At 39.7% G+C, this 22,542-nt stretch overlaps 1 protein-coding gene across 1 annotated transcript in view; it reads left to right on the forward strand.

Moving 5' to 3' along the window:
• Positions 1-22,542, forward strand: part of ENPP2 (ectonucleotide pyrophosphatase/phosphodiesterase 2) — a 70,038-nt gene that overhangs the window by 10,776 nt on the left and 36,720 nt on the right. Inside the window, exons 3-11 of the mRNA XM_058176516.1 lie at positions 432-587; positions 1,798-1,923; positions 5,703-5,763; positions 7,483-7,580; positions 8,593-8,672; positions 9,351-9,470; positions 12,915-12,970; positions 14,847-14,912; positions 17,778-17,850. Of these exons, the coding sequence (XP_058032499.1) occupies positions 432-587; positions 1,798-1,923; positions 5,703-5,763; positions 7,483-7,580; positions 8,593-8,672; positions 9,351-9,470; positions 12,915-12,970; positions 14,847-14,912; positions 17,778-17,850 (836 nt within the window). The remainder of the gene's footprint in view (positions 1-431; positions 588-1,797; positions 1,924-5,702; positions 5,764-7,482; positions 7,581-8,592; positions 8,673-9,350; positions 9,471-12,914; positions 12,971-14,846; positions 14,913-17,777; positions 17,851-22,542) is intronic.

Genomic DNA, 22,542 nt, shown 5'->3' on the forward strand with positions numbered 1-22,542 from the left:
CTGTCTTTTCTCCTCTTTAGGCCAAATAGTGTTCAGTTCAGTTCAGTTCTCTTTGACAGTCTACTTATTTTATATCCAAGGTCCACAGTCTTTAATTTGGAGAACTTTGGTCAAAATGTGGGTTTTTCATGCAATATGTGGAATGTTATTTTGGCACAGAATATATGCAGCTTTGATTTATGGCAGGTTAATCCAGGATAAGAAAAGAGATTGGAGAGATATATCTACTCTTTATTTGATGATTATTTTTTCCTTGCATCTATCTCTTAGCTCTCTTTACCATATACTTTGATTTTTCTTGGATGAAGCAGTTGAGCGGTTGAGCGGTTAACCTCCTTCAAATAACCTTTGATCAACCAATAATGACTTAACTTATGGTGTGGTATTTCTTTCTCTCTCTCTCTCTCTCTCTTTCTTTCTCTCATATTCAGTCTTATCAGATTCCCCCTGGATCAGTACTTATGGCTCCTGCAAAAACCGATGCTTTGAACTTGATGAAGCAGAGCCTCCGGTGTGCCGTTGTGACAACCTGTGCAAGAGCTATAGCAGCTGTTGTGTTGACTTTGATGAACTATGTTTAAAGACAGGTAGGGTGCAACTTAAGTTTCTGCTCCATAGAAAGAACAATGCTAATGAAAACTTATCATGACTGTTTTTATCAAGCAGTGTTTTTAACTTTGTTTGCCTGACTATTGGTCATTTTCAAAGAGCATTGGGGAGAGTGAAAACAGTGCAATCTGCAATCATTTTGGCTAGACATTGCTTGGTGAGCATGAAACACAAATGCGAAAGCATTTCAAACAAGATATTTATTGGGGAATAACCGTGGCTTGTTCACACATATTTTACAGAGGCTTAGGGATGGCCCGATCCATTTATAATCTTCCTCCACTGTCCAGTGTTCCATCCATTTTTCACACAGGAGAAGATCTGTATGAAAAGTAGAGTCATCACACTAAAAGTGTAGATGAGTTTGTGATACTCTTCCATCCTTTCCTTAAAAGAGATGTGGCTTAAATAGTTTTATAATATTGACTTGGAAGATTTATAGCAATCAGAGGTTTGGACACGTACTAAACTATTAAATCTGAAATGGATCCAATAAGTTTTCATTCTCGTTACTACCTTGCATCTAAACATGGATTTATTTACAGGCATGAATATTTAAACATTTGTCAAATTCAGCTATATTTTTAAGTATCTTGTGGATCGAATTTGTCAGACTTTTGTCATAGAAGAAGAAAAAAAAAGACAGAACTATTATAGGTAGTCCTCAATTTATGACCAAAGTTGAGCCCAACATTTCTGTTGGTCTTAAGTCACTTTTTTCAGTATCATTTGTAACTACGGACGGTCACTAAACAAATGGTTATAAGTTGAGGATTACCTATGCTCACTTTTCTTCTCATGTTACTTTTCATAGATGTTGGCTAGGTATCAAGCATGTTCAACCATAAATCACAGACTCTAAATCACATAATGGCTAGCTGCAATGTTTGAATGTGGGGTGTGTTTTTTTCCAAATGTGGAGAATCAGTCTGGTAACTGAACTGCAGTTTGGAGCGCTGTAAAGAAAATATTTCAGCCAAGAATTATTTATCTATAGTTGTGAGGAAAGGGTGGTATATTTCAATGTTATGATATTCTAAGGAAGTAAACTTGGTAGATCTTCTGCGCTACCATTTTAGAAGGTTCACAACAGCTTCTGGGAACGTATCAGATGATACTGAGTGATTCAGTTGCCTCAAAATATGCTGCTTTGTTTTTAAAACATTTCTGCCCTTGTCATGACATCAGCTGGCGGTTGGGAATGTACCAAAGAGCGCTGTGGAGAGACCAGGAATGAAGATCATGCCTGCCACTGTTCAGAAGACTGTTTAGCAAGAGGAGACTGCTGTAGTAACTATCAAGTGGTTTGCAAAGGTATTTCTTCCCTTTTTTTTTCTTCCTATATATCAAGAAGCGTTTTGAAGTGTTGTAGCTATTAGTTTGGCAAGAATGATCATCCCCACCGTTGTGCAAATGGAGACAAATCAGACAAATCCCTGATAAAACCTGTAATATGATAATCGTAACAATTCTTAATTTGTGCATGGCAGTGTGAATGCAGTAAAAAGATGCCAACTTCTCAAGGAGTCGCTGTGGATTTTACTCTGCTAGTTGTTGCCATCTATAGGGGGCGTTGCTCATCACTGTTTCAAGAGCTGTTGAGCCAGCACTGTCCAAAGACGTTTCTGCGGTCATGTGGCCAGCATGATGTCATGGAGTGCTGTTTCCTCCCCATCAAAGTGGTACCTATTCATCTAATCACATTTGTATGCTTTCAAACAGCTAGGTTGGCAGGAGCTGTGGCGAGGATGGGAGCTCACCCCATCACATGATGCACAGGTCTCGAACCTGGGCTGTCAGCTTTCTAGCTGAAAAGCCCAGCATCTTAACCACTGAGCCATTGCACTGCCCCAAGGAGTCTGTAGTATCAGATTTTTTGCCACCAAAATAGCTTTTCTACTGCTACTTATGGGTTAACTTCCTCAATCTTGGTTAAGTTATTTATTTTTTTTGCCAAGGGTCTTTGCTGGGAAATGAATGGAGTAGAGCAGTGATGGCTAACTTTTTCTGGACTGAGTGCCCGAAGTGCGTGCGCATGAACCCCCAAAATGCAATGCGCGCATGGCCCCTGTGCATGTACCCCACCCCTGCATGCATGCACCCTATATGTGCCCCCTCGCATGTGTGCGCAGCCCTGTGCATGTGTGCATGGCCCCACACATGTGCACATGCCCCCTGCACACATGCATCCCCCGCACATGCACGTAGGCCCCCCACATGCACTCTTGGCCGCCCTGCATGCATTGTCCTCCCCTGCATATGTGTGGCAGAGTCTCAATGACCAGCTGGCTGACGGGAAGCGTGCTCACATGCATGACAGAGCTGAACTGGGGTGACGGCTTGTGTGCCCATAGAGAGGGCGCTGCCTGCCACCTGTGCACACATGCCATACATTCGCCATTATAGGAGTAGAGGAAGGATTCCATAACTTAACCCTAACCAAAAGGAAAGTGAGTGGCTCCATGCAATTTTCATGGTGACATTTTCAGAAATGTCTAGGGCCAAGAGAAACTGACTGGCCCCGAACAACCTTACTGTCCACCCTACTGGCTTCCATGTCTAAACCAGGATTAGAACTTTTCCTAATCCAGCACTTTAACCAATGGACCAAACTGGCTCTTCATAAAAGTAATACATTATTTCAGAAGAAAATATGTACTATCTCTTCACTTGTTTCTCCTATTCAAGGGCCACATGAAAAAGCCTTCAAACATTACTCTTTAAACATTGCCGGACCATTTTAGTTGCTTGTTCTGCAAGCCAAGCTCTTTCATTTTGAAATAGTCAATGTTCTACTACTGAATATCTTTTGAACTTTATCTCTTAAAAAAAAAACCAGTTGTAAATGCATTTGTTTTTGTCTCTTACTTGAATCCAGAAAGGTGCCTTTTTCCTAACCCCACTAATTCAAATTTCTGTTCTGCATCCTCTATCAGTGCAAAAACGGACTTCTGTTGCTCAAAACAAAACATGGCTGTGGCTCCATAAAAGCTAGTCCACGACAGCTTGTGTCATAACAAATCTGTCAGTCTGTAAAATGCCACAAGGCCTTCTCTGTCTTTGCTGCAACCAACAAACATAGCTACCATTTCAAAAGTTGTTTCCACTGGTAATATTAACTTTGGGAGTTTGTTCTGCATTTGTGCTTGCTATTAAGTGGAGGGAGGTTGAGGATTTTATTTTCCGTAATTGACGTCATCAAGGGCCAAGTCTGCATCTTGCAACACTGTTCTCTTCAGGCAAGGTATTGGAAGCTGTAGCATTAAAAGGCAAGGATGAGAGGGACATCAGGACAGCTATTCTGCTTCCAGAATTTGCTTCAGAGTAGCATTAATAGTGTGAATGCATATGATACATACTGTATTTTTCGGAGTATAAGACACTCCGGAGTATCAGAGGCATCTTAGTTTTTGGGGAGGAAAATAGGAAAAAAAAATTCTGCCTCTGCCTACCAGGTATTCATCTGGCTAGTGTCCTTAGCCTGGTTAGCTTCAGCACATTAGTTCGCTGGTTGTGAGCGCGTGCATTGGGGCTTGTTGGGGCTGATTAGCAGCTTCATAAGCACAGCTGATCATTGGAGGGAGCTCCAGTGAGTAAAGCAGGCGAAGTGCGGAAGTGGTAAGACAAGGCAGCTGTTCCAGGTTGCCATTTTGGGATCCGCACCTCGTGTTTTCAGCCTCCAAATGCTCCATTTGAGAGGCATTCAAGGCTGCGGGGATCGCCAAAGCACATTGCTGCTGATCGCTGCCTGAAAAACGTGATGCACAGAGGCCAAAAACGGGAAGTGCAGAGGCCTAAAATGTGATGCGCAGAGACCGAAAATGTGATGCACAGAGACCGAAAATGTGATGCGTGGAGGCGGCGATTGGCAACGATGTGCTTTGGTGATCCCCGCAGCCTTGAACGCTTCTGAAATGGAGTGTTTGGAGGCTGAAAACACAGGGTGCGGAGCCCAAAAACACAAGCCATTGTCTGTGGCAATCTCTGCAGCCAGGAAGAGAATGTGCAGAGGCCGAAGGGTGGGAGCTGGGGCAGGGCTACATTCAGAGTATAAGATGCACCCAAATTTTCAGCCTCTTTTAGTGGGGAAAAAGTGCGTGTTATACTCCGAAAAATATGGCATATGCCTGCAGACCTTGTTCACAAAATACCTATTTTTTAAGCAGCTCAGATTACTCGAAATTGAAGCTTGGGCCCGAGAGCAAAATTAGAGTGAGCATACATTAGAGAGAAGCTCAGCTCACATATCTCACTAAGTCAGAAAAATTTTACCTCATGATTTATTGAACAGGGCAGGGTCACCTGACTTGCAGATGCACTAAATTACAATTCATAGGATTTAAGTAACTCCCAAGCCAACAGAGTACTTAACAAATACAACGTGTCTTCCTTCTAGACATATCTGCATAGTTTCCAAATTTGGGGGGATTTAAGGGCACCTTTGGATTTATAAAATCATGTTGTGGTAGCTCTCAAAAGACAGTGGTTGTGACAGCTAAGGCCAGCCAGAAGTCAGCCTTCTACCAAAAGGCAAAATAAGTATAGGAGAAGGACAGGTGAGCCCGAGGGCAGACTCAAGAGAGTAATCAGCCTGGAATCAAAATAGTCTATGTCCAATGGCGCTTGAAATCCATTAACTTTTATTTAGTACCAACTAGATATTTGAGTGTATAGGCATGAGCAGTAAAACATCTTAACTGGTGCTTAATGTGTGGTCTTGATTCTTTTTTTGCCTGACATTAACTATCAGACTGCAATTTTTTGGAATCCAGAAGCATCGCTAGAAATGCCAGCTTGATTTGAAACTGGCGCTTCACTTTTTCGCATGCTTATTTCCAATTTTTTTTTAAAAAATGAAAATAAACTTTGAAAATTAGGTAGGGAGGAAACTTGTAGCAAAACATTTGCTGGTATGTACATGGCCACCTCCAGATACCACACTGGGACTTGAGCCAATATAGGGAATGCAGAGGAAGTCCTGCTGTTGCAATCCAATGTCTGTTTACTTGAGAATAAATCTAGGCAATCATAATGCACAGGATAGAATTTAGTTGAACCTAACCCAACTTCACATTACATGTGTTTTCTTTTAGGAGACACTCCCTGGGTCATGGATGATTGTGAGGATATTCGGACTCCAGAATGTCCAGCAGGGTAAGTTCTTCTCTTTATTTACTTACTTGAAATTTAAAAAAAAAACTGTTTTGGCTTCCCCTTGTTGCCAGATTAGTTCTGTGTTGTGTGACTTCTTTAACATTGGAATTGCCTGATCCACAGAAATCAACATGCACTCGTATATGTGAATGTGAGAAGATAGAATAGAATAGAATAGAATTTTTAATTGGCCACATGTGATTGGACACACAAGGAATTTGTCTTGGTGCATATGCTGTCAGTGTACATAAAAGAAAAGATACGTTCATCAAGAATCATAAGGTACAACACTTAATGATAGTCATAGAGTACAAATAAGCAATCAGGAAACAATATCAATATAAATCGTAAGAATATAAGCAACAAAGTTACAGTCATAAGTGGAAGGAGATGGGTGATGGGAACGATGAGAAGATTAATAGTAGTGTAGACTTAGTAAATAGATTGACAGTGTTGAGGAAATTATTTGTTTAGCAGAGTGATGGCGTTCAGGAAAAAACTGTTCTTGTGTCTAGTTGTTCTGGTATGCAATGCTCTATAGCGTGGTTCTGAGGGTAGGAGTTGAAACAGTTTATGTCCAGATTGTGAGGGGTCTGTAAAGATAAGATGGAAAAGGAAGGAAATGGTTAGCAAGCCCAGGTGTGTTGCAAATGAAAAGAATCATTGGACTCCCCATTAAATTACATGAACAATGCAACATAGCTGCACAATGGAAAATTTCTTCTGGGTGCTCCTTAGGAAAATATCCTGTCTATTTGGGTCATATTCTTCAATACAGTTTGAAAGCAGAACCATTAAAATGCCATCCATTAAGTTTGCTGTGGTTCCACTTTAAATCTTTACTCTGTCCTAATAATCTCACATTAATACCCATTAAAGCAGAACTAACTGGAAATTATTTAGACAGACAGGTCAAGAAATGGAAATGATTATATGGTTATTGATTCTAATTGAGTCCATGTTTTCGGATGCATTTTTAACAAAATATTTTCAAGTCTTTTTTTTTAAATGCTGCATCAAGCATTCATCTTTGTGATTTATGGCACTACAAATGTTAACAGTGGTTTCCACAATTAAATAACGAAGCATCAGAATAAATGCAGGTTCAAATGAAAATTTTACTGGCGATGCTTTAAAAAATCTCTTTGAAAAAATATTGAGCTCTGAAAAGACATTTATCAAGTATCTCTCTCTTATTTCAAGAATTTTATGCATTTTTATTTCATTGTTATTCCAAAACGGCCCTTTCTAATCTGCTTCTAATAAGATCTAATATAGTCTAAGATCTGACGTCTTATAATTTTCAAGCTAGCCTCCCTGAGTTTTTCATTTGTTTTGCTTATTTTATAGTGCCTGTAACCTTCCCCACTTTTTGGGCAGTGTACAACATAAACAAATAGAAAACAGACAAAAGTAACAAAGAGGTAAATTCAAACGATTTCAAAAACAAAAATAGCCAGAGAAAGAAATAGCTTGAGGTTATGCAATAAAACACTCCTTGAATGAGATGAGAAAAATCTGCCCTAAATGATGGAATAAGTGATTTTAGAGTGTCCATAACCATTTTACATATTTCTTGGGGACGTGTATAGCATCTGTATCCCAGATGAAAATACCTAGGAACCTTTTAAAAACTTTTGCTAAATTGGATATTGCATTTGTTCTCTCTTGCATGCTCTTACTGCTCTACTGGTTTACTAAATTATTTTTATTCTTTAGTTTTCTTCACCCTCCGCTGATCATTTTCTCTGTGGATGGCTTCCGTGCATCATACATGAAGAAAGGTGAAAAAGTGATGCGCAATATTGAGAAGCTAAGTAAGTGGGCATGTTTGAACAATATAATATCTCAGAATGGTGAAGCTCTTGTCTGGCCATGACTTCTGCCAGACAAGAGCTTCTGCTGGTATTGTCTGAACTCATGCAATAAAAAGGATTAGGGGTCCATTAGTATTTGGATGGAAACAGAAATCATCATCATCATCCTCACAAAATACAAAGACCTGCAAGTAGAAATGGAAAGACTATAGCAAAAAAAACCACAAACATAGAACACATAGTGATGGAAGTCTGGGGTGCAATTCCTAAATATCTGCAGCATCACTTCAGCACCATCAACAAATTGACAAAATCAGTCAATTGCAAAAAGCAGCTTTATTTGGAACAGCTTATATTCTGTGACAATATCTTTAACACCATCAAGACTTGACATAACTGCCTATTCCAGCTCCTTGGCAAGGACTTGATAGGAGATTAAAAATGCCAAATCCAATCTAAATGTCTGGCTGGCTGTGTGACCAACTGAATGGAAGAAATGTTCTGTTTTGCATACACATCAGGTTAGCATAAGATGAATATTTATAACAGCCTTTCTTGAAAGGTGTTTACTGAGAAGTAAATTAATAGATAAAATTCTATATTCACAGACACAGACATAGGTAGGTAGGTAGATAGATAGATAGATAGATAGATAGATAGATAGATAGATAGATAGATAGATAGATAGATAGATAGATAATAAATGGATAGATGGATAATTGTGCATATATGTATGTATGTATATATGTATATATAAACAATCCAACTATAACTCAAATTTTTGCATGGTCTTGTTTACTTCTTGTGAAAAATGTCATAATTCGTGTTCTGTGGTTCAAAGCAAACGGCGTCCATAAAACTGAATTTGTCAACAGTTCAATGTGCTGTTGACATCTTGTTGAGGAATGCCATAAAAGCTTTCCTCTGTTCAAAGCAAATGTAATACAACCAGCTTTATAGTGTATCCAAATATGTCTATGAGAATGTGTTCAATGTCCCATATTGTTTTCAGGATCCTGTGGAACCCATGCCCCCTACATGAGACCTGTCTATCCAACCAAAACCTTCCCAAATTTGTACACTCTGGCAACTGTAAGTTTTCTTTTTCTTCGTGCATACATAAAATATATATTTAAAAATACTTCTTAAGTATTAGCATGGCTGGGACAGTAAGATTCTTGAATATCTTACCATTTTTCCTCTTTTGAACTGGAGGAAAAGAGCTCATTAATTTGAGGATGGCCATTTATATTCATGGGGCAGTGAAATAAGCAAGATTATGTAATCTAGGAAGAGTTGAGAAAAGACAAACTGTAATCATTGAAATATATCTCAATTTCTGGCTTAAAGTTGCTCCATAGTGGTACCTCCAAGTATAATGTATCTTCAGCTCCATCCTATTTATGCTCGTTGCTGATTATGGATCTGAAATCCCAAATCTGGAGGGTATAGTCTTGGGGAATTTTGTCCAAATGATCTTTAGAAGAGAATGTTTGTAGCTCAAGATTGAACTGAGGGGTCCTTGGTGCTTTCTGAGCTTGCTGGTTTTCATGTCCAGTAGCACTGATGATGTTACCTAGTTTGGTAATGAAATGCCTGCAAGAAAACAACCAAAGCTCAAGGAGCAGAACAGAATTATCTTTGTAAGTGGAAGCTTCAGTAGCAAGTTTAGTCACAAAATGAAGACAGCAATAATATAAAATAGATGTTATGAATTCTAGGTAATAAAATGTGATCTGATCTGATTAACTAATTTAATTTTGCTCAAAGGGACTGTACCCTGAATCTCATGGAATAATTGGAAATTCAATGTATGACCCTGTGTTTGATGCTATTTTTAACCTTCGAGGAAGAGAGAAATTCAATCATCGATGGTGGGGAGGTCAACCGGTAAGTATCAGTTTTATTTGACTTTGGTCCATTATGGTTAAAACTCATTGCTAGTTGATGTCACTCTTTTACATGCAATTCGTTTCAGTCAGTAGTTAATTCAGTCAATACTAATTTTCTCTCTTTATTTTGTCTTGGCCTTGCTCCTTTTTGAAGCACAGCAGCTATGTATATATCGTGGGTTATGTAAAACCTGTGAATGATTAAAGCAGCCATGTCTTACTCTAGACCAGGGGTCAGCAACTTGCGGCTCTGGAGCAGCATGTGGCTCTTTCACCCCTCTGCTGTGGCTCCCTGACACTCAAAATATGCATAACAACCGCCAATGTGCGACACTGTCTGGCACGCAATTTATTGAGGTTTTCAACCCCTGATAGGTCAACCATGGATAAATCCAAGAAAAGAAAAGTTTCAGACGAAAACAGAATGTTTAGTTCAACTACATATGCTAGTTTTGTGCCTGCTCAAAGAAATAGTCAGGTAGAGGAAGGGTTTTGTGGCTCCTGGTGTTTTCTTTTCTGTAGGAAAAAAGGTCCAAATGGCTCTTTGAGTGTTTAAGGTTGCAGACCCCTGCTCTAGATTTATGAAACTACTTTGAAAACCGTCCTTGACTATTCATTAAAGGCATTCATTAAAATAACACATTTGCAAAGGGCATTTGTGTGGAAACTCCAGGATTGTCTTCAACTGGATTTGTCAATTCTGGACAGACTAAGTAGGGAAGCTGCATATTGAACAGGATTTTTTTTTACCTCATTTGTTCATATTTTCCTCTTTTGAACTGGAGGAAAAGAGCTCATTAATTTGAGGATGGCCATTTATATTCATGGGGCAGTGAAATAAGCAAGATTATGTAATCTAGGAAGAGTTGAGAAAAGACAAACTGTAATCATTGAAATATATCTCAATTTCTGGCTTAAAGTTGCTCCATAGTGGTACCTCCAAGTATAATGTATCTTCAGCTCCATCCTATTTATGCTCGTTGCTGATTATGGATCTGAAATCCCAAATCTGGAGGGTATAGTCTTGGGGAATTTTGTCCAAATGATCTTTAGAAGAGAATGTTTGTAGCTCAAGATTGAACTGAGGGGTCCTTGGTGCTTTCTGAGCTTGCTGGTTTTCATGTCCAGTAGCACTGATGATGTTACCTAGTTTGGTAATGAAATGCCTGCAAGAAAACAACCAAAGCTCAAGGAGCAGAACAGAATTATCTTTGTAAGTGGAAGCTTCAGTAGCAAGTTTAGTCACAAAATGAAGACAGCAATAATATAAAATAGATGTTATGAATTCTAGGTAATAAAATGTGATCTGATCTGATTAACTAATTTAATTTTGCTCAAAGGGACTGTACCCTGAATCTCATGGAATAATTGGAAATTCAATGTATGACCCTGTGTTTGATGCTATTTTTAACCTTCGAGGAAGAGAGAAATTCAATCATCGATGGTGGGGAGGTCAACCGGTAAGTATCAGTTTTATTTGACTTTGGTCCATTATGGTTAAAACTCATTGCTAGTTGATGTCACTCTTTTACATGCAATTCGTTTCAGTCAGTAGTTAATTCAGTCAATACTAATTTTCTCTCTTTATTTTGTCTTGGCCTTGCTCCTTTTTGAAGCACAGCAGCTATGTATATATCGTGGGTTATGTAAAACCTGTGAATGATTAAAGCAGCCATGTCTTACTCTAGACCAGGGGTCAGCAACTTGCGGCTCTGGAGCAGCATGTGGCTCTTTCACCCCTCTGCTGTGGCTCCCTGACACTCAAAATATGCATAACAACCGCCAATGTGCGACACTGTCTGGCACGCAATTTATTGAGGTTTTCAACCCCTGATAGGTCAACCATGGATAAATCCAAGAAAAGAAAAGTTTCAGACGAAAACAGAATGTTTAGTTCAACTACATATGCTAGTTTTGTGCCTGCTCAAAGAAATAGTCAGGTAGAGGAAGGGTTTTTGGCTCCTGGTGTTTTCTTTTCTGTAGGAAAAAAGGTCCAAATGGCTCTTTGAGTGTTTAAGGTTGCAGACCCCTGCTCTAGATTTATGAAACTACTTTGAAAACCGTCCTTGACTATTCATTAAAGGCATTCATTAAAATAACACATTTGCAAAGGGCATTTGTGTGGAAACTCCAGGATTGTCTTCAACTGGATTTGTCAATTCTGGACAGACTAAGTAGGGAAGCTGCATATTGAACAGGATTTTTTTTTTTTTACCTCATTTGTTCATATTTTTTCCCTCTTTTTTTTTTTTAATTCACATTTATATCCCGCCCTTCTCCGAAGACTCAGGGCGGCTTACATTGTGTAAGGCAATAGTCTAATTCTATTTGTATATTTGACGGTAATCGTAATCGTAAATAATCTTATTCACACCGTTTAATAAGTAGATATTATTAATATTGTTAAGAAGCCTATTAATGGAGGGTCATTTCAGAGCGCCTCCTGAACAGGCTGTTTGAACATTAAGGAGCCATGTCCTTTGAAGAGGCAACAAGTTTTTTGCTTGTCAAGTGATGTGGGTGTGTGTCAGTGGTGGGATTCAAATTTTTTTACTACTGGTTCTGTGGGCGTGGCTTGGTGGGTGTGGCCAGGGTGTGTGACAGGCAGCACCTTTTTGCCTGGTGGCAAAAATGGGCTGCAGGGGGAGGGGGGATGTATCACCACCTCTTGCCCCATTTTGGGCCTAGGAGGCCTCCCTGAAGCCTCCTAGGAGTGGAAACAGGCTGCGGGGGGGAAGGGGACTCCTGGAAGGGGGACGGGAAGGGGCGGGGCCAGCCAGCAATTTAGCTACCAGTTCACCCGAACTGGCTGAATCCTATCATTGGTGTGTGCTTGTGTATTTATCCATAAAAGACATTTATCCAGTGTATATGAACTGGTACACCTAGAGGAAAAGAGCTCACTTGGAAAGATCAATAGATTACTACCAACCAAAAGAATCCCTTCAGATAATGATTGAAATGTATCTCTACCACTTGTTAAATATTGTTTAGACAGACATAATTATCCTATCCATAATTATGGATAGCCACTTTAGATAGCCTTACTCAAACTATTGTAGCCATTGTGTTCTTATTATTTTTCTATTCAATCAGGTCTTTTCAGTAAGGATCCTTACTTAGTACCTCTTACTAAGAGGATCCTCTGATCCTCTCAGATTGAGAATAACTTGAGACTGCTTAAGCTTCTTTTTATATATTATATGTAGCTTTATTCATGGGCTTTATGTTCTATTTCTCTTCTGAACTACTTGTTCTAAACCCTTCTAGGAATTTGATCAATGCTACATAAGTCTTAGATTTAAATGCTTACATTCTTAGGGGCGGTCCTAGAAACCAACATTTTAGTTAGTTTTTAAAAATGTTTTTATTGTAGGAAAGTTTGTCCTTACAACACAGGACATTTTGAGCCATTGTAATCTGATTATATTTTCCTCATTAGATATGGATTACTGCTGCTAAGCAAGGAGTGAAAGCTGGAACATTCTTTTGGTCAAAGTAAGTGTTGATTTTTAGATAGTGAAAATTTATACATAAAAGAATTTTAGTAACAAAGCTACAATCTTAAAGGCAGATATTTGGAACCAAATATTCTTACATGAATAGGGCTTAATTCTCAGAGTTGAAATGGATTTCCTTGGCTTACCTGTTAATGGCTTTTTCAGCACATTTCCCACTCTTTTCTTTCTTCGTTAGAAGAGATTAAATTATATTTAGAACGTGATCCTTTTGTTACTTCGTAATACCTAGTTACCTACATGCAGTGTTTTTCTGCAATGCTTAATTCAGCATTCTTTCAGAAATCAATTGACCGAGGGATGAGAATCAGTGATCTGCAGTGGTGGTTGGAGTGAGGTAGTTTGTTTTTCTACAAGTTTGTAAAAGTATAACTTCCATCATGAAAATGTTATGTGTGTCTTCTGGTTGTAAAGATATTATCCAGCCTTCACTTACAAGTACTTTTTCACAGTACCTAATTTAACATACTCTGCTGTATCAACCAATACAGTCAACCAGCATTAGTGGTCAAGAGGCTGATAGGAAGACATGAATAAAAGGAAGACATGAATACAGTAGTCCCCGACTTACAACTTATATCCAGAATTATGTTTGTAACTCATGCCGGTCGTTAAGTGGGACATCCCACGGCTAACCCAATTTTACGATATTTTGCGGTGGTCTTTAACCAAGTCACCATGATAGTTAACTGAATGCTGCAGTTGTTAAGCAAACCATTTTCTGCCATTGGCATTTTTTTTTTATCCAAAACCAGAAGTAAAGGCCCGTTTCGGGGAAAACGATAAATGGTGGTCACATGACTACAGGATGCTGCAAAGAGCCATAAATGGATGCTGGTTGGCAAGCACTCAATATGAGATCATGTGACCCCTCCCAAAGGGTTGGGGAGGCCATTGGACTACAAATCCAGGTTGTAAGTCTATTTTGTGGGGTTCTGTTATAATTTTGACTCCAGTCAAAGTCAAGGAGTACCTGTATGTAAAACAGCATCCTGCTGTTGTGGCATGTTACTTAGCCACCAATATGTCAGGCTGAAGGGAGTATCTAGCCACAATCCCAATTAGACATTGATAGTTTTATTTGCTGTGAATGTGTGTTATTTCTCCTTTTAATTTTTTTTATTTCATTTTGTCACAACAGTATACACAAACATTGTCATAAATAAAATAACATATCATGAAGAAAATATATATATATAAGTAAAAAAATATGCATCAGCTATATTAATTTGATATAATGAAGGGAACAATAGGACAGGAACGGTAGGCACTTTTGTGCTCTTATGCACGCCCCTTTTTTAATTGAAGCTATTATGCTGACAACTGATAAAACATCATAGGGAAACGAAGTTCAGTCGTTGAGCTGCATTTCATTTGCTGAACTGCACATTCTTAAGAAAATGCTTTCATTTAATTTTTCATGAATTTCCCACCACTTGGCTTGACTAGTTGACCCCAGTTTTAGCGTTTCTGGTCTCTCTTGATTAAAACAAAAATCCTATTCTTTTTTCAACACAACACTTTAATAATCCCATCAAACTTCAGACAGTAGAGAAGAAAGTTTGCCAACTAGCAGGGACTATGGACATCCTCATTTAATTTTCTGAAGAAAAGTAAGAGATCTCTTTAAGCTGAGCATTTAGTAACCATGATTCCTGGGATTTGGTGTTGAGGAAGCAATTCAGCTAAGCTGGTTTGTAATAGACAGACATTTCTGAGGTAAATGTGGCTTCAAGAAGAGTCACCACGTGAAGCTCATAAATGGAACACCTGATCTTAATGAAGAACTGTGTAAAACCATAAGAAACTAATAATCTAGCTGCGGTTTCATGCTTTTTCTCTCTGTTTTGATTTAGCGTGATCCCTTACGAGCGTAGAATATTAACCATACTGCAGTGGTTAACTATGGCAGACAATGAAAGGTTGGTCATTTCGCTGTCCCCTCCCTTACTTTCATAGCAATGAATGCAATGATTGTGTTATTGATACCCTTGGTAGAAATTGAACTTTGATCAGACATATTTGTTTGCTTGATGAGCTAATGGTGTATACATTGTACTGGGGAAATTTTAATTACATGGGTTAAAGCTGTTGATATATTGGTTTTCCGTTGTTCCTATTTAGAGTAATAATTCAAGAATTGGGCATATATCAAGATTTTTTTAATTGGGTAATTGAGAATACATGGCATCATAGTTTGCTCTGAGGGAGAATCCAAGAAGGAACAATTGTAGCCTTTTCCCATTTCTTAAAGATAATCATTGAATGTTTTCCCAAGAGCTTGCCTCTTTTGGCATACTTTCTAATGTTTTAATGAAGGTTACAAAATAGAACACTAAATTGTTTCACCACTGGAAAATATATGAGATGGCAACTTTCTCCTTCTTTGTTTTTTGTTTTTTTTCCATAAACAAGAGTGTATACAAGGTCAGAACCCCGCTTGAACTTGCTCTCCATTCTGCCACTATAACCCAGCTTTGCTTTATCCCAGCTAAGTGAAAGTGAAAGGGAAAGTCCAGAATGCTCCTGGGTGTTGGGAAACTACCATCCAGGCAAGAAGGAGGGATCAAGTGGGGAGATAGCCTAGAGCAGTGGTTCCCAACCTTTTCTTGTTTGAGGCACAACCTTTTCTTGTTTGAGGCACCCTTGGAAAGCCTTTCAAAAGTTCCCGGCACCCTTATAAGGAAATAGATATTTAAAATCTCCGTAGCTCAAAAGTTCCCGGCACCCTTATAAGGAAATAGATATTTAAAATCTCCGTAGCTCAAAAGTTCCCGGCACCCTCAAAAGATCTCACGGCACCCCTTAGTGCCGCGGCACACTGGTTGGGAACCACTGGCCTAGAGTCTTTGCTCAGCCACAAGAGACCTAAAATTCCATGGAACTTTATCTGTTTGTTCCCAGGGAAGGGCAAGAAACTAGGGAGTTTCTTGTATTATCTGCAGAATACAATAAAATAGTCAACCTTCCATAGAAGACCTGCATACTGCGTTGGTCAGAAGGAGGCCCCTGCAGCCCCCTCACATCTTGGACATGAATAGTTTCAATTCCTCCCTCGGGACAGCACTATAGAGCATTATATGCCAAAACAACTAGGCACAGGGACAGTTTTTCCCTTATGCCATCACTCTGCTGAACTCCTAATTCTCATGGTGCTGACTAATGTCTATTTATACTTACCCATGTAGTGTGGCTGTAGTATTATTATTTATCCTACTTATTACCATTTTTTACTCCACCCTTTTATTGGCATTATTATTATTATTCTATTGCTTTGCTTACACTGAGAGTTTCTGTTCCAGAGACAAATTCCGTGTGTGTCTAATCACAATTGGCCAAATAAAATATTCAACTCAATTTGAACCCATCACGTGTGGATCTGGTTACTTGCATCTAACACCTGAGGAGAAATTACGGTCAGAAACTTCTCTGGCTCTGGCTCAGCAGGTTAACAGGAGGCTTCTCCAAGCAAAGCCTGGAGCAAGTATTTAGTGGGCTCCAGCTTTGCATGTACAAACCTCACAGTTTATATCCTAAAAGTTATTAGAATTCTGCCAGGGCAGACTGATAGTAGAATCAGGATTTCCTAGAGCAGTGGTTCTCAACCTTTATTGTGCTGCGACCGCTTTAATACAATTCCCCACAATGTGGCGACCCCAACCATAAAATTATTTTCGTTTTGAATTTATTGTGCCTGAAGTCGTATTGGCTAGCGATCTAAACTGCTTGCGATTGCCTTGAGGATGGAGGCATTAAAGCGGAGACTCCTCCCCTATTAAGTTTATCGCACCTGAAGCCAGATTAGGCTAGCGATTGGGAGTGATTGCAGATGGCTTGAGAGGGAGACATCAGAGCAAAGACTTCTCTCTTTTTTAATTCATCGTGCCTGAAGCCGAATTTGGCTAGTGATTTGAAGAGCCTGCAGCTGGCTTGTGGAGTCAACCATTGGAGCACGATTCTTCGACTCGCAAGTATACTTCCCATATTTCTGATGGTCTTAGGCGACCCCTGGCAAATCGTCATTCAACTCCCAATGGGGTCCCGACCCACAGGTTGAGAACCGCTGTCCTAGAGCACCTGCTACAGTGAATATTGATCCAGTAGAGCAGGGGTGTCAAACTCAAGGTCTGCAAGCCGGGTCTGGCCCGTGGGATGCTTAGATCGGGCCTGTGAGGCTGCCCAAGAAACAGCGAAGGACCAGCCCACAGTGCCTCTGCCAGTAAAAACGGAGCTCCATTTTCACTGGCAGAGAGTTTCAGGAGGCCAGTCTCAGCTGAAAACGGAGCTCGGGAGCCTGTTTTCGCTGGTAAAGCACTCAGGCCACCACAGGTACCCCTGACATGAGTGACACTGAGCTGGCCACGCCCACCCTGGCCATGCTCCCGGCCCTCCAGATCAAACACCACCCTGATGCGGCCCTCAATGAAATTGAGTTTGATACTCCTGCAGTAGAGAGTGGCTGTGTCTTAAACACCGCCAGATCTCATAAACACTGTCAGACACTCTCAGAGTTATGCAAAACCAAGCAAGCTTATCCTCATGGTTTGAACTGTTATTGCTAATTTCCAGTCAGCAGGCTTTGTTTACCTTTGTTGCAAGTTTCCAGCAATATTTTACTGGATAGATTGATTTTTTTTATTTCTTCATCATCTCTAAATACAATGAAACCATTCATTTTATTCAGAGGGACGGGGTGAATGAATTTGTAATTTTAGAGGGTTGCAGTATTGGAAAATGAGAATTGCATGCTGAAATTGAAACTTGCTGACATCTGCCTTTCTTTTCAGGCCTTACGCTTATGCATTCTACTCCGACCAACCAGATATGGCTGGCCACAGATATGGTCCATTTAGTTCTGAGGTTAGTACAGTTCATCTTTGCCCATAAATGGAATGCAAATCTGGTGCTCCATTTTGGTTCTGGTTTTGCCATTTTCACATGAACATGAATCGCTAGTCCTGAGCCAAATAGTTTAAAGCTCGTTAATTGTTCACTTCTATAAGCCTCCAAAGGAAATAGGGCCTTCTGAAAACTATAGACACTACATTTATAGAAAGGACTAAACTGTTAATAGCATTGTCCATCTGTTTAAAATTTCAGGGACTGGCGAACTATGTCTGTGTATGTGTGGGTGTGTATGTGTATGTGTTGACAGGGTTAAGATTTTCATCAAAAACTCACAGGCCTACTCTTGGATATAATCAAGGTTGACTAGTTTTTTGTGTTTTTTTTAAAGCATTGTGGTGTGAAAGGAGTATTTTTTTCATGTTTTGTAATAATTCAGCAATTTCACGTAAATTGTTTATGCCATGTTTGCTTTCTGCACAATGTGCTAAGTCAAGAGGCTTATTTAACTGCATCCTTAGTAAATGATGTTGGCCACTTGGGTAGAAATAGGGAGAATAAGAGATAGGCTTCAAAGCAGTGCTTCTCAGCTTCAGCAACTTAAAGACAGGCGAAATTCAACTCCCAGAATTCTCCATGCTGACTGAAGTCCACCTATCTTAATGTAGCTGAAATTGAGAAATGTTGCTTTAAAGCAGGGTTCTCCAACCTTGGCAACTTTAAGACTTGTGGACTTCAATTCCCAGAATTCCTCAGCCAGCTGAGGAAATGAAGTCCACAAGTCTTAAAGTTGCCAAGGTTGGAGAACCCTGCTTTAAAGCATAGAAGGTGGAGAGAAGATTGAATGCTCATTAAATGGGCTGCCTGGAATCTCCCTCCAGTTAAAATCCATAGATGCAGCCAAACCACTTGAGCGACTGAGGTCCAATTATACATTATGTTGATCTTAGGCTTTGGCCTTGAAATCCAGGGCAGAGACCTAATTCACACTGACCTCTGGCACTGGCATTTGGGGCAAGGAATTCTCTGAAACTGTAATACTGTCTTCCTTTTCCTCTCTGTGAATCCAGGGCCAATGTGAAGTTTGAGGGGAAAAAACTTTTCCAAGTCCCAAGCACAGAGGTTAATTATTCCTGTTACCTCAAGTCCTAATAAAGACCTTGTTCCACAGGGAAGATCTACACAGTTAACCGTTGATCATAGACTCTGAAGGGAATATTCTCCCAGCCATATAAGAACTGCTTAAACAAACAGTTCTAACAGGGTTGGGAGAACATGGAAAGAATTGATCAGTGTTGGGTTGCGGCTCCAGGCTGAGATTGCTAAACCGGTGGATTCCTGCCACCATTGAAAACAATTTTATGCCTCTTCTGATGGGCCTATTAAAAGTTAATCAGAGTGTGGCAGGCGTTTTATCCACAGTTTCACTCTTGGATAAAGAAATGGCTTTTAAGAAGTCTATATCTGAGGACAAGGAGAGGATTGATTTCTTCAGCAACGCGACTCAAAAATCTTAACGCAATTATATTATTTAAATCCAAGTTTCCTGATTTTATTCCAAAACTGTTGAACACTTGCTGTACAACACCCTTCTTCAGATCTGCACTCTGCAGATGTATTGGATGTCAGCTTATACTCTTTCCTGGCCAATACGGTTATTGATAGCCCTTTAGGGATCTATCTCTTATATCTTTGGCTCTTGGGAATCCCCAGCTGGTTATTGCAACACTCGGTTCTGCTGCTCTCAGTATATTTTGGGAGTCCAGGACCAAAATAATAGTGCTAAATTTAGAGTGGAATTGGCTATAGGTCTCATTCTTACTGTTGTGTGAAAGAGTCCTCTTGCTATGGAGGTCATCTCCACCCTTTTCAAGTGTCTGCCTTAGAGGTGGGGACAGTAAATTCTCCTCCCAAGGTGCAGATTTCCAAAAACAAGTTTTGGCTTTTGCAACTATTTTATTTGGCAGTGAAGTCCAGCTGCAGTTTATCAAACCCTGCTTTGATTAGTCCCAAATTAGATTATTCCCTGCAATTGGTATAGTAGTGACTGAAGGTCAGCTGAGAATCAGAAGCAACATGGAATAGTTGCAATTATTTATTTGGGGTTCAGAGATAAAGGTACATATTTCCCCTCCCTGACTGAAATTTTCAGCCTTCAACTCATAAAACTGCTGTTTCCCTTGAGATGAAATGGAGAAGAGACATCTTCATCTCATATCACCATAGGTTTGGCTTCAAGTTTCTTTATGAGCCTTTAGAGAAGTTAGCCTTTCTGTAGAAATTGCACAGATGTTCTGATTTATATCTGGACGGGACTCTTTGAAAGAATATAAGGAACTGATACATAAATATATCAGGAAACTCTTAGAAGGAAGACCTAGAGCAGGGGTGTCAAACTCGTGGCCTGTTGGCTGGATGAGTCATGCGCTGGCCACGGCTATGCCCGGTTTAGCGAAAGGGGGGGGAAAGTCGCGATGCGTCATGTGACAATGCCGTGACGCTAAATTTAGAGCTGGAATTGTCTATAGACCTCATCCTCACTGTTGTGAAAGTATCCTCCTGATCTGGAGATCATCTCCATCCTTTTCAAGCATCAGTAATATTGGCATTTGACAATCAAAGACAATTCTTTCCTCTTTCCTAACCCTATTCAACCCATTTGTTTTGAGTTGGAATTAATCTTAGAAGTTAAGATACTTAATCAATAGTACTGGGAAACAAATTATAGAAGACTCCAACTCGCAATTCCTTAAAATAATGATTTCCATACCCATTTTGGGTTCATATAAATTGATTACGACCCCTAAAATCTCTCCTGATGTGAAAAATCCCTCGTAGTGTGAAAGCAAGCTAAAATAGCATCTATATTAGGTGAAAGCTATAATTATGAAAGATTTTACAATTTTCAATGTGTTTTTATATTTTTATTACTTTAGGAGTGTTGCTACTGTATAACTAAGCATGTTGTGAACTCATAGTGTAGTCATATCCTAGTTAAGATGATTTTTTTTACTGCATTATTAAAGAGGTGAGGATTATGAATAGCCAGAGGAAAATATACACAAGGCATTAAAACTCCATTTATAGGTTAAATGGACATTGCTTTTGCCAACCTAGCAGTTCGAAAGCATGTAAAAAATGCAAGTAGAAAAATAGGGACCACCTTTGGTGAAAAAGTAACAGTGTTCCGTGTGCCTTTGGTGTTTAGTTATGCTGGCCACATGACTATGGAGACGTCTTCGGACAGCACTGGCTCTTTGGTTTTGAAATGGAGATGAGCACTGCCCTCTAGAGTCAGGAACAACTAGCACATATGTGTGAGGGGAACCTTTACCTTTACCTTTATCTCTCCCTTAATACAGAAGGACTCTAGGTAGTTTTCCTAGAGGTGCTTTATTGCTAAACTGAAAGTGGAGGTTGATGAAGTAAGGAACTTCCAGACCCATTTTTGATCTGTCAACTTGCAAGTTCAACCAGTCAATTGATTAAGCAGTAATCTGTATGAACCCCCATCCTGGGCCGCAGGCCACTACTAAGCCAAGGCCTATTCGGAACTGGGCCATGTGAGCAGTAAGCCGGTATGTGCACCTTGTGCAACTCAACTTGTGTGAGTGACAGGCCACCTTGCACTCGTGCACAAGTTGAGCTGCGTGTGTGTGCATTGTGCGCCAGTCCACTGCTTGTGTAAGTTGAGCTGCGGGCGCACATGCAGGCCTACTTGTGGTGACTGGTTCCTCTTTCCTTGCCCCAGCTGGGCTGCCAAGCTGCAAAGTTGGGGACCGCTGTGGTAGCGACTGGATCCCAATAATTTGACATGCTTGATAGCTAAGGCACAAAGATCTTTGCTTGCTCTTCCTTTTTTTTTTTTAAGTGACTCAACCAGTGCTACAGTGACCTTAAAAATAATTTAAGATATCTAATCATGGTTATCTGGTCTCACATCTACTTTTTGTTTTTGTGTGTTTAGCCTGGTCACTTGGGAAAATCCTGTCTGACAAACATTGCACGTTCACCCATTATATCTTGATGTATAATGTCTTAGGTTGAGACATTTTGTTTCAAGTACAAGTATTTGGCTAGTTCTTTCAATTCTAGGTGTGTCGTCATCCTCGGCTTAGATTGATCTCATCCTTCCAATGTTAAAGCTAAGATTTGGCTGATTAATACAGATTTGGCTTTCTTCCTAGCTTTAATTTCTTTAGAAAGAGAAGCTATCCCTTTTGTGAATGTTTGTACCGATGCTGTTTACCATGATCAGTGACTTGGACAACATCCGTACGCTTAAGGACTGCTCGGCTGCTCTTCTAACATGCTACCCTGGAATGGGGGTTTCTTATTATTAGACCCACTTGATGGCATAAGTTAAAACTCTGGCTGCGCTTCTCTTGGAAAGAGTGAGTAAACTCTTGAGAATCCTTCCTCCATCTGCTGCTGCTTTCATCAAGGCTGCACGAAGCTTGAACTCTTTTCTTCTCTTCTTTTTCTTTTTTTCCTCTCCTGTTTTGTTTTTTTTTAAAGAAAACTGAAGCTGCTTTCTGGAGAGAGAGATAAATGGAACTGGATTAGCATTTCCTTTCCAACTGTTTGTGCAAGAGCAAAAGAAACAGCATGGCAGATGGTAATACTGGTTTTTTTAAAAAAATTATTATTATCTTCCAAGAACATGGCTCTGCGATTGGAACAGCAAAGATGGAGAATGGCTATGCA

The sequence above is a fragment of the Ahaetulla prasina genome, chromosome 3 (genome assembly GCF_028640845.1).
Source record: "Ahaetulla prasina isolate Xishuangbanna chromosome 3, ASM2864084v1, whole genome shotgun sequence".
NCBI lineage: Eukaryota > Metazoa > Chordata > Lepidosauria > Squamata > Colubridae > Ahaetulla > Ahaetulla prasina.